At 41.9% G+C, this 15870-nt stretch overlaps 1 protein-coding gene across 1 annotated transcript in view; it reads left to right on the forward strand.

Moving 5' to 3' along the window:
* The window catches only part of TBC1D1 (TBC1 domain family member 1), a 447417-nt gene that overhangs the window by 262664 nt on the left and 168883 nt on the right, over positions 1-15870 (forward strand). Inside the window, 1 exon segment of the mRNA XM_030191287.1 lies at positions 14418-14603. Coding sequence (XP_030047147.1) covers positions 14418-14603 — 186 coding nt within the window.

The following is a 15870-nucleotide window of genomic DNA, read 5'->3' on the forward strand; positions in this document are numbered from 1 at the left end:
TGAGATAGATTTGCCTACAAAGGAGATAATGGTGTATATTTTAGTACAAGAATTATTTTTCACAAAGGGGGTGGGAGGTGGGAAAGGGTGAAAAGAATTGTCCTGTACTATGTGATGATATGAGGAGCCCTGAAAAACCTTGAACCTGACCTGAATATTGGCATTAGCGCAACCTTGTGCACCAGCTGATGTCCTGGGAGGCAAAGGAGTCTAAAGGTTCCTACAAATGCAAAACCCATTTTTTTGAAAATTTGGGATACCTATTTGGACACAATATCTCAACGGGGCAGGAATCTCGTTCTCAATGGACTATGAACATTCTGGATGGCTCTGATTATAAGGAGGGTACACACCTTGAGTAGGGAGGGGGCTCGGTGGGTGGGGGGGTTGGGATTGGATGATGAGCGGGTTTCAGTGTTTTGGAAAGGGGGGGATTTAGATGGGGGCTAACATTGGGTTGTTTTTTCTTTAGGGAGGGAGGCACCTAGGTCGGGGGGTTTATCTTGGGTTATTAATCAAGTAGGGCTCCACTCAGGGAGTGTGAAATATTTACGGTCAAATTTTCTGTGGATACAGGGCATTTTGAAGCTTTACTGGGTTGTATAGACTGCATGTGTATCTACAAGTTTGTCTTTGTAATGCATTTATTTCATAATAAAAACAGTTGAAACAAACTTGAACCTGCCTGATCTGAAAACTAATGTGGGGGAGAGGAATTGGTGGCAACCGCTACTCAGAATACGTACAGTCCACAAACCTTTCCTCACCCATCCATCCATCATGGGACTACGCCAGTGATCTTCATTAATTTTTAAGCTGGAGCCACTTTGTATTGTAATGAGCTGAAGGAAAGCCACCAAATATCTTCCCATGGGGAGATAAAACACTGCTGACCAGTGTACATCAATGACATCCATCCCCACCAGCCCACCTTTGAACTTCATTGGGGGGGGGGGGGGGTATCCTCAAGGTTGTGAGTATTTGCATTCTCTTTTGTCTGTTTTGAAATGGTGGCTTCCCCCCACCCCCTGGCCAAATCCACTTTCCCCTTTCTGTCCTGAGTCTGGGTAGAGAGGCAGAGTAGCAGGAAAAAAACAAAGACAATATGGGCCACCCCAGAGGTCTCCAGGGGCCGCCATTGGTCCCTGGACCTTGCATTGAGGAACACTGAACTACGCTGTAAACGGGGTGCAAATAAAGAGGTCACATCATTTTACACTGTATGTTGTTCTCTAGCACTTAACGATACCATTTTGTTTTTTGTACTCTTACTATAGTCAAATGTTTGTAGCAAATAAAACAGAGTTCATTTTTGGCATGTGATGGCTTGTGTCACACAGAGATTTAGGGGAAATTTTTAATATTAGGCCAAAGACCCACAGCTATATTTGTGCATCTTTTAGCAGGCAGTGTGTTGCACAAGCACTAAACTGAGAAGTAAAAGTACATCCAAAATACTGCGATTCATCTTATCTGTGGCTTAGGTAGATTTGATATTATTTCCCCATGTTACGAAAAGCTCCACTGGTTACCAGTGGAGGCTAGAGTTCTTTTTAAGCTTTGCTGTTTTGACTATAAGATGTTACAGGGAGTGGCCCCTTGTTATATATACTCCATGTTGAATGTATTGGCTTCCAAGTATGATACTGGTAATAAAATAAATTTATCATTCGCCTCTTAATTGGGGTTTATGTTCCAAGAAATATTTTATGGCTTTTTTCTCTTATCAAGCTTCTCAAACTTGGAATTCTTTGCCAGTCTTGGCGAAATCTCAATCACGTTATTTACCTTTTCGCAAGCTTTTAAAGACGAATCTGTCTAGAAAATATGTGCTTTCTAATCAGTTGTTGATGCTATGTTTTTCTTTACATCAAGTTGATTATTATACTGTGAGCTCCCAGTTTTGTAGACTGGTTTTATTTTCAATTATAATCCACTCTGAACCTATTCTTAGGTGTTAGGAGGAATATGACATTAATATTAACATTACATTGTGCTCTAACCATGCTTTAAATTATGAAAGATAAATTTGGTCTTACAAAAGGGGAGACATGAAAATAAGACTAAAAGAGAAATTGGAGTCAAGCAGTATTCATTATTTCTATAGTAGCACTGCTGCTTCAAGGGGTAGTGGATTATTTCATAGAAATGCCATAAATATTTTTCTCTGATTTGTTAATTAGGTAAATTGTTAAATTTGCATCCTTTTAATTAATTTTTGTCAATGCACAGTTGTTTCTGAGAAATTAGTGAGTAGCAATTCATCTCGTGTTAGGGCATACGGATTGTCAAACGTCCGGTGCAATTGTTAAGCAAATAACTTGCTTCCACTAGACTTTAAATGCTGTAGTTGAAATGATAGTCCTCTGAGGGGAATTGATGATGCATGTACGGTTACTGTTAAAGGGAAAAAGAAAAGTCCTTCGGTCAAGTAAGATCCTGCAGTATTACAGAAGGAAGTAGGAATGGCCAGATGATCTTGCGGTCTCTATTTGGCATCAAGTTTTGTATAATGACTAATGTATTAATAGGACATGTATGTCATCAAAGGAGAGCACATTTTTATCTTTGCTTGTGAACTGTGCTGTCCACTTTTTGTGTAATTCTTGTCTCTCTGGGGACACGCTGGACTCCTTGGGTTCTTATTAGAATGCAATATAGTTTATTTTGTTAGCGATGCCATCCTACCAGGGACCCAGTATTTACTGCATGTTGCATTGTATGGTGACACATAACAACTAACTCTGGACATCAGCATATATAAACCCAGTGTTCAATTTGCATATTAAAAGCTGATACTAATGAGATGTAGTGAAGTGTGCAATACAGATGGTAGTGTAGAAACTATAGCTCTGAGACTTTTTTTTTTTTAAACTCCAAGTTGAATATTCAAAAGCAAATGTCTGGTACTTATCCTAAGAAACCACAAGAGAAGTAGCCTGCTCCGTGTCAGGTGCAATAACCCAAAAATAAAAACAGAAATGGGCAAAGAAAATGTGTACTACACAAAGGTACCTGGTGGACCATACGGGTCTTTATCTGCACTCATCCACTATGTTCTTGTTTTGTAAGTCTCCACTTGTTAAGGTGGGTACAAAAAAAAAAAGAAACTTTTACGGTCAAGAATCTGATTTTTTTTTCCATTGGTGCATGCCTTGATTACCAATGGATTAGACTGCTATAATTGGTTATATTCTGATTTAATGAAGAGGCATCTTCAGTGTTTGCAACTGGTTCAAAACACGACAGCTAGATTGCTGACAGGTGTGAAGTTCCATTACCACGTTAATCCTATATGCCTTTTCACAGGAGTGTTTGGGTAAGCCTCCCCAACCTCATCTGACCCTTCCCCTTTTGACCTGTTATTGCACTGATCCAGCAATCTCCTGTACATAAGTATTTCCACACTGGGACAGAACAAAGGTCCATCAGGCCCAGCATCCTGTTTCCAACAGTGGCCAATCCAGGCCACAAATACATTTTAGGCTGCTTATCCCAGAAATAAGCAGTGGATTTTTCCCAAGTCAATTTAATAATTGTCTATGGACTTTTCCTTTAGGAAGCCCTCCAGACTCATTTTAAACCCCGCTAACCTAACTGCCGTTACCACATTTTCTGGCAACGAATTCCAGCGTTGAATTGCACATTGAGTGAAGAAACATTTTCTACGATTCGTATTAAATTTACTACTTTGTAGCTTCATCGCATGCCCCCTAGTCCTAGTATTTTTGGAAAGCGTACAAAAACGATTCACGTCTACCCATTCCACTCCACTCATTTTATAGACTTCTATCATATCTCCCCTCAGCCATCTCTTCTCCAAGCTGAAGAGCCCTAGACGCTTTAGCCTTTCCTCTTAGGGAAGTTGTCCCAACCCCGTTATCATTTTCTGTACCTTTTCTAACTCCACTATATCTTTTTTGAGATGCAGTGACCAGAATTGAATACAGTATTCAAGGTGCGGTCGCACCGTGAACCGATACAAAGGCATTATAAAGTCCTCACTTTTGTTTTCCATTCCTTTTTTAATAATACCTAACATTCTATTTGCTTTCTTAGCCGCCGCAGCACACTGAGCAGAGGATTTCAACATATCATCAACAGCTTCCCCCCCAAAAAAACAAATTGTATGCTTATCTTTTGTGCCTTTTGTGAACTGTATTAATCATTTCTTCACTCCTTTCTGACCTGCCTGTCTGGAATGCCACATACACTGTTAACTTTGTATACAAGTAAAATTAATAGGCAGTTGTTAATAATTGTGCCAGCATTTTCCCCTTTCTCAACTCCTTCCCTCAATAAAATCTTAAAAATGTACCACGCTGCATGTGTTGAGCTGGCAGAGCTCTGGTTAGAAGTCTCTGCATGTGTAGCAGTAAATCACTTGGCTTTTCAGCTGGTGTGGAGAAGGTACCACAGAAAAGAATTGCAAGTTCCCAAAATAGTCCTATAGCACTTGCCTTTGTGGTTTCTTGACACTTTTTAGCAGAATGCACTGTGTAATTTGCTTGTCTTTTTGCATTTTGACATCTCCCCCCCCCGCCCCTCCCCACAAACCACACACACAGACTTACATATAATCATATTCTCATCTTTTCCTCCAGAGTATGCAATCTATGTGCACAGGTCAATCACTTGACAAAGCACAGCCCTGGTTTAAAGGTTGCTGTTTGGTGCCCACTCCCTTTGTTTTTCCTACACATAGACTCAGACTGATGTGGTACCCCACCCTTCCTGACTTGGCGCCCACAGTAGTTGTCCTCCTTCCCTAGCCTTTGTGCAGGATGAAGCTGTTATCACCTCAGTTTGCTACCCAGTTCAGTTTTGTGCCATCAGCAAGACTGAAACAATGTTTTCATTCCCTTTCCCGTATCATTTATGGCCAAAACTATTAGCTGATCTGCTTATGTGAATAACCTGGTGCCCACGTAGATTAAGATTACTGCCGTTCAGTTATTGCTTCCTGAAACCCACTGCTGAAATGATTAGTAAAAGGGCACAAAATTTGCAAATTAATAAAGCTTAGCAGGCACTAAATACTGCTTGTCCATAGTGCACGTTAAGCTTTAGTAAAAGGGCCTCTATCTTTAGCAATGATGTTTCCTGATTTGTAAAGCAGACCCTATCGTGTTATTGTGGAGTGGCCTAGTGGTTAGGGTGGTAGACTTTGGTCCTGGGGAACTGAGGAACTGAGTTCGATTCCCACTTCAGGCACAGGCAGCTCGTTGTGACTCTAGGCAAGTCACTTAACCCTCCATTGCCCCATGTAAGCCGCATTGAGCCTGCCATGAGTGGGAAAGCGCGGGGTACAAATGTAACAAAAAATAAAAATTGTGAGAAATGCTGTTTCCCTTGTGGGATTAATTTTATGAGGGCAGTTTCATCAGAGTAACAGTAGCACCAGTTTTATAATGGCAATATGGGTGCCTATGCGCCTGTATAAATTGAGCACTCAGAACCAGCCCCAGTGGCATTCATATGCTCATACACAGATTTTCACTTGCACTTGAGCTGAAAATGTGTGTGCATTTCAGATACATTACATGCCAGTGGCGTGCAGTGATGCTTACAAAAGGGGGATTCAGTAAATGTGCCTAAAAGGGGTTCAATGACCACAACATAGTTCCCACTTCCAGCGGAGATAGTAGAACTCGGTGACCCCAACAAAATACCACCTGTATCAGTTCCAAGTCCTCTTTTCCACTGTAAACTTTACCCAACAGCTTCTGCTTCTCCCTGTTTCTTATCTCACACATGATTATGGCTAGTGCTTTGCTTACTGTGATTTCAATTTTTTGTTTTTAACTTGAAGCACATCTCTCCTGAAATGAGACCTCCCTCCCTCTGTTCTTTCTCTCCTATCCATTTTCTTTTTCATCACATCAGGCAGAATGGGCCCCGTGTACCAAAGATAAGGAAACATTTTAAAACCTTCATATGCAAAAGAAAAAAAATTTTCAGTACCTGCTTTGTAGTCTTCAATATAACGGGAGCGCAGTATGGGAATGTATGATGCCTAAAGATCTGTTGAGGGGAAAAGACCCCAAAATGTGGCAGGTTCATGTGAGTTCACAGTGGGGTCCTCTTTCAACCATTTCATAACTAAAAGGCTGATAGATGCATATAGCCGGGTCTGGTAGATTGGTTGATGTGTAACATATATATCAAAACAGGATTTCAGTTCAGTGTCATAAGGGTTCAGTTTGTTGTTTGGTTGGAAGATGAAAGGGGAGGGGCCTGGATTATATGAGGGGGCACTCTTATGTGAAGTATATAACTTATTTATAAAAGGGAATTCATGGATCAGTTTTGCCTAATAATTCCTTAAGGAATAGAAAGTATCACTCCTCAATAGCCAAACACTCAAGTCTTGCTGACATATGCTTTACTCGTTTTCCAGTAATAATATACATACATGTATGTATGTATGTATATGTATATATATATGTGTGTGTGTATTTGCTGAACATAGTTGATCTTAAATACACATGAGAACAATACCCTGTTGACCAGACCAAGCACCTTTTACAAGATGTACTGCCCTTGTCCACTGTTTGCTTCAGTAGGGGAGACAACTAAGAGAAGCCCAGATGGTGTTGATGTGTTTATTTTGTGGTTAGTTATCTGTAAAAGTCCAGTGCTGAGTGGCATTTTCAAGTCCCAGGTTTTAGGGTATAAACAATGTAGTTAAAGATTAGCTGGCATTTTATTTCTTCACTGTAGCTTTTCTTGTTGTTAGGTAGTTCAGCAAAGCATGTTTGCTCTGCATCACTTCTAATGGAGCCCTGATAAATATGTTTGCAATTTACCCTTCCCATTTAGATCCACCTGTTTTTCTTGCTGTTAGAGGTAATGTGTACACCAAAGTGGTAGTTCCTCATTACCTTATTGTTTTTGTCTAATAAGATGTGATTTCTCAGTATTAGCCTTGGTTTTAGCTGTTTAAAATTTACAGTACTGCTTGGATTGAGCATTACATCAGTCTGCTTTTCTGAGCCGTAATAATTATTTTTTATTCTTTTTTTGCTAGGACCAACCATATATTTTCTCTTTTGTTTATATTTAGAAATTTTCTCTCTGTATGGACAAGCAGGATAGCAGGTCTTCACAGTTGGGTGATGTCATCTGACAGAACCCGCATGGAGACCATGCATTTTCCACTCATCATTGTCATGTGGGACTGCCTTCACTCTGCTTGTCCATGCAGCCAAAGGGACATCTCCCACTGCACTCTGTGAGAACTTTCAAAGATAATTTTTCTCTTCAGATCACTGTCATATTGACCTTTTAGTCCCCTTCCCCACTTCACCGCAATTAGCGGCCCTGCTTAGGCTTTTTGGTCATGTTCAAATTTTCTCTGTTTTTTTGCATGAGCACCTAGTCAAACCTTTTTAAGGGTCTTGAGTCATTTGGTTTTGTTGCAGTTGTACTTTAAGCAGATAGTCAAAAATGGTGATAGCAGTATCTTAGGACTTATAAACCTAATGGTTGTCATCTGTGCTCTTAGAGACGGCGGTATTTATGGCTGTGAAGAACAGCATGAGATGATCTTTAATGCTTCTGAGTTCAGTATGTCAACATCTGCATTGAAAGTACCAGTCTTGAAGGTCTCTGGAGCTGCACTGGATTATTGGAATGCACGGACATGAACGGTACTTCAATTGTCCTTGATGTCAAGCATTGATAGTCTACTGGGATTAGCTATTGGCTGAATGCCATGTAAAGGAAATGAAGAATTTGCTCTCTTCTTAATTGGGTTCACGGTGTTGTGCTGAGGCCAGGACGTATTGACATCATACCCTTTCAGAGCTGGTATTGAGATACTGCTTTCTCCAGTATTCTTGAAGCAACCGCACATGGGGGACTACTCATCCTTGTTAACGCTAATGATAGCCTCCAAGGAGATCAAAGTAGGACCCAGGTATTCCACAAGTGACTCAAAAGGAGGTGGCCAATGTCAGTGTCGATTCATAGCGTCTTCCAGCTGATCTGCGCCTCATGTAGTACATAAATGATGTCGGGTTCTCGAGGCAGAACCGGAATTCGTGAGCCCTTGGGCCACTGCCGAGGAGCGGCAGAGGCAGGCAAGACCACCCTGGAACTGGATACAAGGAAGAGCAGGACTGGAACTATGGACTGGAGTAGTAACTGAGGCAGGCAACTAGAGCAGGCAGAACAGGAACAGCTTCACCCGTGCTTGACCACCGTTCCTCAGGAGTTGAACTCCCAAGTGCGGGTGGCCGGCAGGACTTGCAGGACAAAGCAGGAGCTGAAGATCCAGAGGACCCACCCTGGGTCTGGGATACACTAGGCTAGATACTAGACTAGGACTGAAAGCTGCTACGCAGCCACTAAGCAAGAAACACAAGACAGACTGAGCAGACAGGATGTGCACAAAGACTTGGCAGGAGCAGGGGCTAGGATATACATACAAGCTTGGCAAAGCAGAGGCTAGGAGGCACATACAGGCCTGGCAGAAGCAGGGGTCAGGAAACACATACAAGCTTGGCAGAAACGGGGTTCAGGATATACCCTAGCTAGGCAGAAGCAGGATTCAGGATATACACTAGCTAGGCAGAAGCAGGATTCAGGATATACACTAGCTAAGCAGAAGCAGGATACAGGATATGCACTAGCTAGGCAGAAGCAGGGTTCGGGATATACGTACAAGCTAGGCAGAAGCAGGACACAGGAGATACACATAAGCTGGGCAGAAGCAGGGGTCAGGACATACATACAAGCTTGGCTGAAGCGGGGTTCAAGATAAGCAGACAAGCTTGGCAAAAGCACACAGAGTATCAGGGTTCAGACTATAGTCAGAGACAAGCAGCAAGCAGAGAATATCCGGGTTCAGGCAATAGTCAGAGACATGCAGCAGGTAGAGAATAAACCAGGCACTAGCAGAGGTCAGGGCAATGGCTGACGCTCAGGAGCTAACAACCACCGACGGGGAACAAACAAAGGCTGGAAGCTCAATAGCTCCAAACACAGACAGGGATCAAACAAAGGCTGAAGCTTCAGCAGCTCCCAGCACAGACAGGGAACCCACAAAAGCTGAAGCTACAGTGGCTTCAAACACAGAGTGGAGCACCAGAAGGACAAGCAGTCCACAGACACACAAGCAGAAGGGCAAGAGCCCACACAGAAGGACTAGCAGTACACAGACACAATAAGCAGATGGGCAAGAGCCCCAGCGCAACAGTACACTGACTAACCTGACGACCTTTTGGCATAACACATGCAAAGGCCCTGAATGAAGGCTCTCCCTGATGATGTCACCTACAGCAGGACGGAAGAAGGAAACACACACCAAAGAGAGAGGCTTGACACACATAGGAAGTGTGCACACAGGAAGGACAGACAGGAGCCATCTTGGAAGCTGGAACAGAACAGGTGGAAGCCATCTTAGGTGCTGGCTCCCCAGAGAGGCATAGCCCACACAGGTGAGGTCTAGTGAAGTAATCAGCACACAGAAACAGAGACAAAACTAACACAGAAACAGACAGAAGCCAGCACAGATGCTGCCCCCAGAAATAAGGTAAGTCTGAGGGTGGTCACGGCCACAGACGTGACAAAGGAGACCTTTGGCATTGTCAGCCTTTGAGGAGGAGATAAATAAGTTCCTGAAACTCCTTGCCTGGTTTGATGCCTCATCTTTGACAATGTCAGTGTCAATTCATAACGTCTTCCAGCTGATCTGAGCCTCATGTAGTACATGAAGGAGATTCAAAGTCTGCCCGTACAGTTGTCTATCTCCAGTGCTTTAGGGGAGGAAGCTTCAGTGTAATTCAAGGGGACATTGGTGTCTAGATGCCTTCAGTTCAGGCTGACCATTGAGGTTCAGTGGTCTGGCTGGATTCAGGCTTAGACTTGACCTTTAAAAATATTTACTGGATCAGAGTCTGAGCACTGCTTAGTTCTCTGGGCTCTGTTTGGCTTACTGTTGGATCCAGCTGAAAGGAAAAAGTTCCCACCTGAAGAGCCATGCTTTGATTTGTTTTGGAAAATGGTGAAAGCCATTCAGTTTAAGTTAGAGACAAAGAAGGAACATGGGGTAAAAATGCTGGATATTCTTAAATTATGTAACCCTCCCAATGAGGTTGTGATGGTGCCCATTCACTGAATCCTTAAGGATAGTCAGATGAGAATGTGGAAGACTTCTCTCTGTATATTCAGTCATTACAATGATAGAAACAATAACTTCCTCATCATTATAGTATGGCTGAAATCATTCTCTAAGGGTGTGAGAGCTCCAGATCTCACTCTTTGGTGCTCCTGAAGAGGGATGCCTGGAAAATGGACAGTTTTGAAGGGAAGTTGTGCTCATTTATATAGCTTCTTACTAAACCTTGATGAGCTGTGTGCAAGATTAAGCAGACTGTGGATGCTTTTCCTCAAGATAAATCCATGCAACTTAATTTCCTAATGGCAAGGGAAGGAGTATGGAAAACATATGATCCACATGACCTAAAATGCTTTGATAGCTCCTGCACTAAGTATTGGAGCATAGGGACTTTCATGGGTCTGGACTTCTGATATAAGGTGCAAGAACATCTTGCTGTGGAGAAGATCTCTTTGGAGATGAGGTTAATGAAGCTGCTTCCCTAATTATGGAACACTTTGAAACCCCGAAGGCCCTCTCGTGGCCCACTTCTGAACCAGCCTCCAGCCCTTCTGGGAGGTATATGAGTGGGGGGAGGGGGCAAAGGAGAACCTACTGTTCTTATAGGCATAGGTACTCTCCTCTTTTTTTTTTTTTTTTTGTTCCCATCAAATTCAGCAGGGATCTTGCTCTTGTCCTAGACCGCAGAGAGCACCAAAGCCACATCCTGCTCCCAAGCCAAAACCGAGGATGGGGTTTTCAACTGGTTGCAGGAAAAAATAACCAGTCTTCCACTATTCAGATTGCCTCTAAGTTGCTCACTGGTAGTCATCTTGATCAGTCTCTCCACATGGGGAACTAGCTTCCATGTAAGCTGTTTTCCTTTTTAGAGACGAATGCAATTGAACCTGATCCATTGGTGAAAGAAGGCATTTACTCCAATTATTTCCTAGTCCTGAAAAAGACAGGAAGGTTGTTTGCCCATCCTACACATAAGAGCTTTGAACAAATTTCTATTTTGAGAAAAGTTCAAGATTTCCTAGGAATCATTCCTTATTTCCAAAAAGGCTACTGGTTATATTCTCTGCACTTGAAGGATGTTTACCCACATAGAGATACATCCAAGTCATTGGAGGTATCTCAAATTTGTAATAGGGAAACACCACTACTAGTGCCATATTTTGCCTTTTAGCCTTGTGTTAGCATCACAAGTGTTCACAAAATACCTGGTCATGGTATCTGTGCATCTCCACTAACAAGTTGCATATGTTTCCCTCTCTGGATGATTTGCTGGTCAAGAGTGCATCTTAGGAAGGAGCCTAAATATCCATGGGCATAACCATTCAGGTTCTGAAGTCACTAGGGTTCAGCATGCCCAAAATCCCAATAAAGCCTGTCATGTCGATTGGTGTTCATAGGAGCTCTGCTAGACATGGAATCTACTGGGGAAGAGATACAAATGAGTCAGCAGCCTTCAGCATGGGGCTTGTTGAGTAGTTTGGGCCACAATTGACTTTCAGCACTCGGTGAACTCAGGCCACTCAAAAGTTGTAGGATGTAGTCCCTTAGTACAAGAAGGTAATTTGGTTCTGCTCCAGGATAGGGATGCATGGCAAATGCTTTGAACACCATCCTCCTAGATTCAGAGTTAGAATGTTGTGTATGCATTCCCCCTAATAGCAAAGACTGAAACTCTGCATCAGAGAATCACGATGCTCATAGCATTCTGTTGGCCAGTACAAGCATGGTTCCCTCCTCACATTTCCATAAGAAGGCCCATCAAACTAGGATAATCCCTAATGTTAATCGTACATGCTCATGGAAAGCAGTTGCATCCCAGCATCATTTCTCTTGCCCTCACAGTCTGAATGTTAAGAGAGTAACTTTAGCTACTCTAGATCTGTCTGAAATGTCACAGATTTGGGTTCCAGGAGAGACCACACTAGGTCTCAATGGTTTTTAATGGAAGATGTTTTCTGTCTGGTGTGAAGGAAAGGCCTTAGATCCGTTTACCTGTCTCAGACAAACATTGCATGAGTGTCCTGTACATTGGTGTTCCTTATAGGAGGCTCTAGAATAAACTTGACAGGCTGAACTTAGGACCCAAAGCCATGAACTGGATTAGGAGCTGGTTGACAGATGCCAGAGGGTTGGTGGTTAATGGAATTCACTCAGAGGAAGGAAAGGTGAGTAGTGGAGTGCTTCAGGGATTGGTGCTAGGGCTGATTTTGTTCATTATATTTGTGGTCAACATTGCTGAAGGGTTAGAAGGTAAGGGTTACCTTTTTGCGGATGATACCAAGATTTGTAAGAGTGAACACCCCTGAGGGAATGGAAAACATGAAAAAGGATCTGCTAAAGTTAGAAGAATGGTCTAATGTTTGACAATTAAAATGTAATGCAAAGAAGTGCAGAGTAAGGCACTTAGGGAGTAGAAATCTAAGGGAAACGTATATGTTAGGTGGTGAGAAGCTGATATGCACTGACAGAGAGAGGGGCCTTGGAGTGATAGTATCTGAGGATCTGAAGGTGATAAATCAGTGTGACAAGACGGTAACTGTGGCCAGAAGGATGCTAGGCTGTATAGAGAGAGATGTAACTAGCAGAAGAAAGGAGGTGTTGATGTCCTTGTACAAGTCATTGGTGAGGCCCCACCTGTGGAGTATTGTATTCAGTTTTGGAGGTCGTATCTTGCTAAAGATCTAAGAAGACTTGAAGTGGTCCAGAGGAAGGTGACAAAACATAGTAACATAGTAGATGACGGCAGAAAAAGACCTGCACGGTCCATCCAGTCTGCCCAACAAGTTAACTCATATGTGCTAATTTTGTGTATACCCTACTTTGATTTGTACCTGTGTTCTTCAGGGCACAGACCGTATAAGTCTGCCCAGCACTATACTCGGAGTATGAGACACCACTGTGGCGGGAGTCAAAATAAGTAACCAGTAACTCTACAAAGCAGAGCAACATTGTGTAAAGCAGTATATTTTTCTGAGACAGATATTCTCTGTATCGCTTTCTTTTTGGAAACAGGCAATGATCTGCTGTTTGTTCATTTGGACTAGATGTATTGAAATTTGGACATTTGTCGACATCTAAGGAGCGGAGGAGTGGCCTAGTGGTTAGGGTGGTGGACTTTGGTCCTGAGGAACTGAGTTCGATTCCCGGCACAGGCTGCTCCTTGTGACTCTGGGCAAGTCACTTAACCCTCCATTGCCCGCCGCATAGAGCCTGCCATGAGTGGGAAAGCGCGGGGTACAAATGTAAAAAAAAAAAAAATTATTATTATTTTTGGACATTTATTTATGTGGAATTGATATTATTTAACTTTCCAATGTGTGGAGGTTTTTTCGGGGGTTATATGATGATTCGCCAAGCTTTAGCCTTATAACCCGTTGCTTTCGGGTTTGCTGGGTGGCGGTACTGAATTCCCCTGTTTTTCTCCACATTTTTGAGTGTCTTTGTTAAAATTAAACAGCAGATCATTAAGTTCTGTATTTCAATATAATATTTACACAAGGCGTGTGAAACTGTGTCTTTGAATTTGGATATTTATCTATTGGAAGCTTAAGTGAAGTATTGTAAATAGTATACCATGCCATACTTTGTATTGTTTTTGAATATTTTTACTGCTGTAATTGTCTATTGCTCATGCTTGATCTATTCTTACTGTACACCGCCTTGAGTGAATTCCTTCAAAAGGTGGTAAATAAATCCAAATAAATAAATAAACATAAGTGCTTTTTTTTCCAGCAGTTGAACTAAATATTGTCCATATGAAAAGAAAGATGTATGATTTGTTGGATTTTGTTTTCCTTTTTATGTACCTTTAATGAGACCTGCTGCTCTTTATTTTATTTCCCCTTCACCAGTATACAAGAATTAATCTTGGCTTACTGATCAAGTATAACACACTAGATTTTAATAGAAACAGTGATCTTAGATATTGTACACACCCTAAAGAATCCTTCCAGGTACACAAAACTGCCACATAATTCATTGTCTATGTATAGTTCAGTTCCTGTTGACTTAGTGCAGACTGCTCATTCTAGTAAAATCTGCATATCGGGATGAATAACCTGTTAGTTTGCTTTTAGAAGTTAAGCATATTTTAAGCAAGGCGAGTGTATGTTCATTCTCTGTCCTTTCAGAATGTTTGGACACGGTTATTTTGGGTGAGATCTATTTTGTTTAATGCTTTAATAAAGCAAACCACAGAGGGGATTCGTCAAACTATTGTGCTTCTTAGGGTTGTGATGGCTCAAAGCCAAAACTAAGGCATATACTAATGATATTTCATCTTTGTATTCTTTAGATCGCTCAGAACTGGGAGATCTCCCTCCCAGATCTCCTCTAGAGCCTGTTTTTGAAGATGGTCCCTTCAAGCTGGGGGTAGAAGAAAGGAGCCGAACGTCACGACAAATCCGTGAGCTGTGGCAGAAAGCGATTCTTCAACAGATATTGCTTCTCAGAATGGAGAAGGAAAACCAAAAATTACAAGGTCAGTCACGTGCATAATGGTTTGCAAAATAGATTGTGCTTTTTTATAGTTTTTTAAAATATTTTCCAGTTTGTGCTGGGGTTAGCTCACTATTAGGTTCTCCTGAAGCTGTTTCTCTGGTGTCTCTTAATCTGCTAGTGTGTGGCTGTGGTTTTCTTGTTCATATCCTTTAATTTTGATCTTCAAGGCATTTAGTTTTTTATTGCCTAACACATAATTCCTTAAGATTCTATGGGAAGACTTACCCAGAATTGATCTGTTGGAAAGTTGTACTGCCACGCAATCATGTGGCAGGAGGATATTGATGCATACAAGTTAGATCTTTTTTGGCAATAAATTAAGACAGATAAAATAAAGCAGTTTACCTGTGCACAACAATTTCAAGCCTTTGAAACATTTGTCCTAACAGAAACTATTGCCCACAGCCCATTTGTCTGAGCAATTACTTTAATTCTTCAAAGAATGTCAATGAAAAGTTATTCTTTTCATTGACATTCTTTGAAGAATTAAAGTAATTGCTCAGACAAATGGGCTGTGGGCAATAGTTTCTGTTAGGACAAATGTTTCAAAGGCTTGAAATTGTTGTGCACAGGTAAACTGCTTTATTTTATCTGTCTTAGGGGCCCTTTTACTAAGCTGCGGTAAAAAGTGGCCTGTGGTAGTATAGGCGTGTGTATTGGGCACATGCTGGGCCAGTTTTTACCACATCTACAAAAAATGCCTTTTTTTAAATGGAACGGGAAAAGGGCCTGCGGTAAAAATGAAACCAGTGAGCGCCCAAAACTGACCTGAGCTCTTAACACCACCCTTGATCTAGCGGTAAAGGACCGATCAGCACACGCCAAGTGCTGATTACAGCTGGAACAGCACACATTGGAGGAAATAAATAAATAATTCATCCATAAATTCTGGGTACACGCCAAATCTGAAATTACTGCCATGAGGGTGCGCTGGCCTGGTGGTAGTCTCATTTGGGGGCTCTGCACGCGCGTAGAGCCTACCGCAGCTTAGTAAAAGGGCCCCTTAGAGATGTGTGCATACATACACCCACACAAATGCACAAACACAAATGCACAGAACTGAGGAAAGGTCTCATTGAATAGTACCTGTAAGTTGAGTTTAGTAGCTACATGGGGAAAACATGCTCTTTCTACATGCTTGACTCAGAAGTTTCATGTAGAACCTAATACGTGCTATGAAATATAAGCATACTACACAGAACGCTGTATAGCTCAGCCTTTTACTCAAAGGTATGTGCATAGTCAGA

The sequence above is a fragment of the Microcaecilia unicolor genome, chromosome 2, assembly GCF_901765095.1.
Source record: "Microcaecilia unicolor chromosome 2, aMicUni1.1, whole genome shotgun sequence".
Taxonomy (NCBI): Eukaryota; Metazoa; Chordata; class Amphibia; order Gymnophiona; family Siphonopidae; genus Microcaecilia; species Microcaecilia unicolor.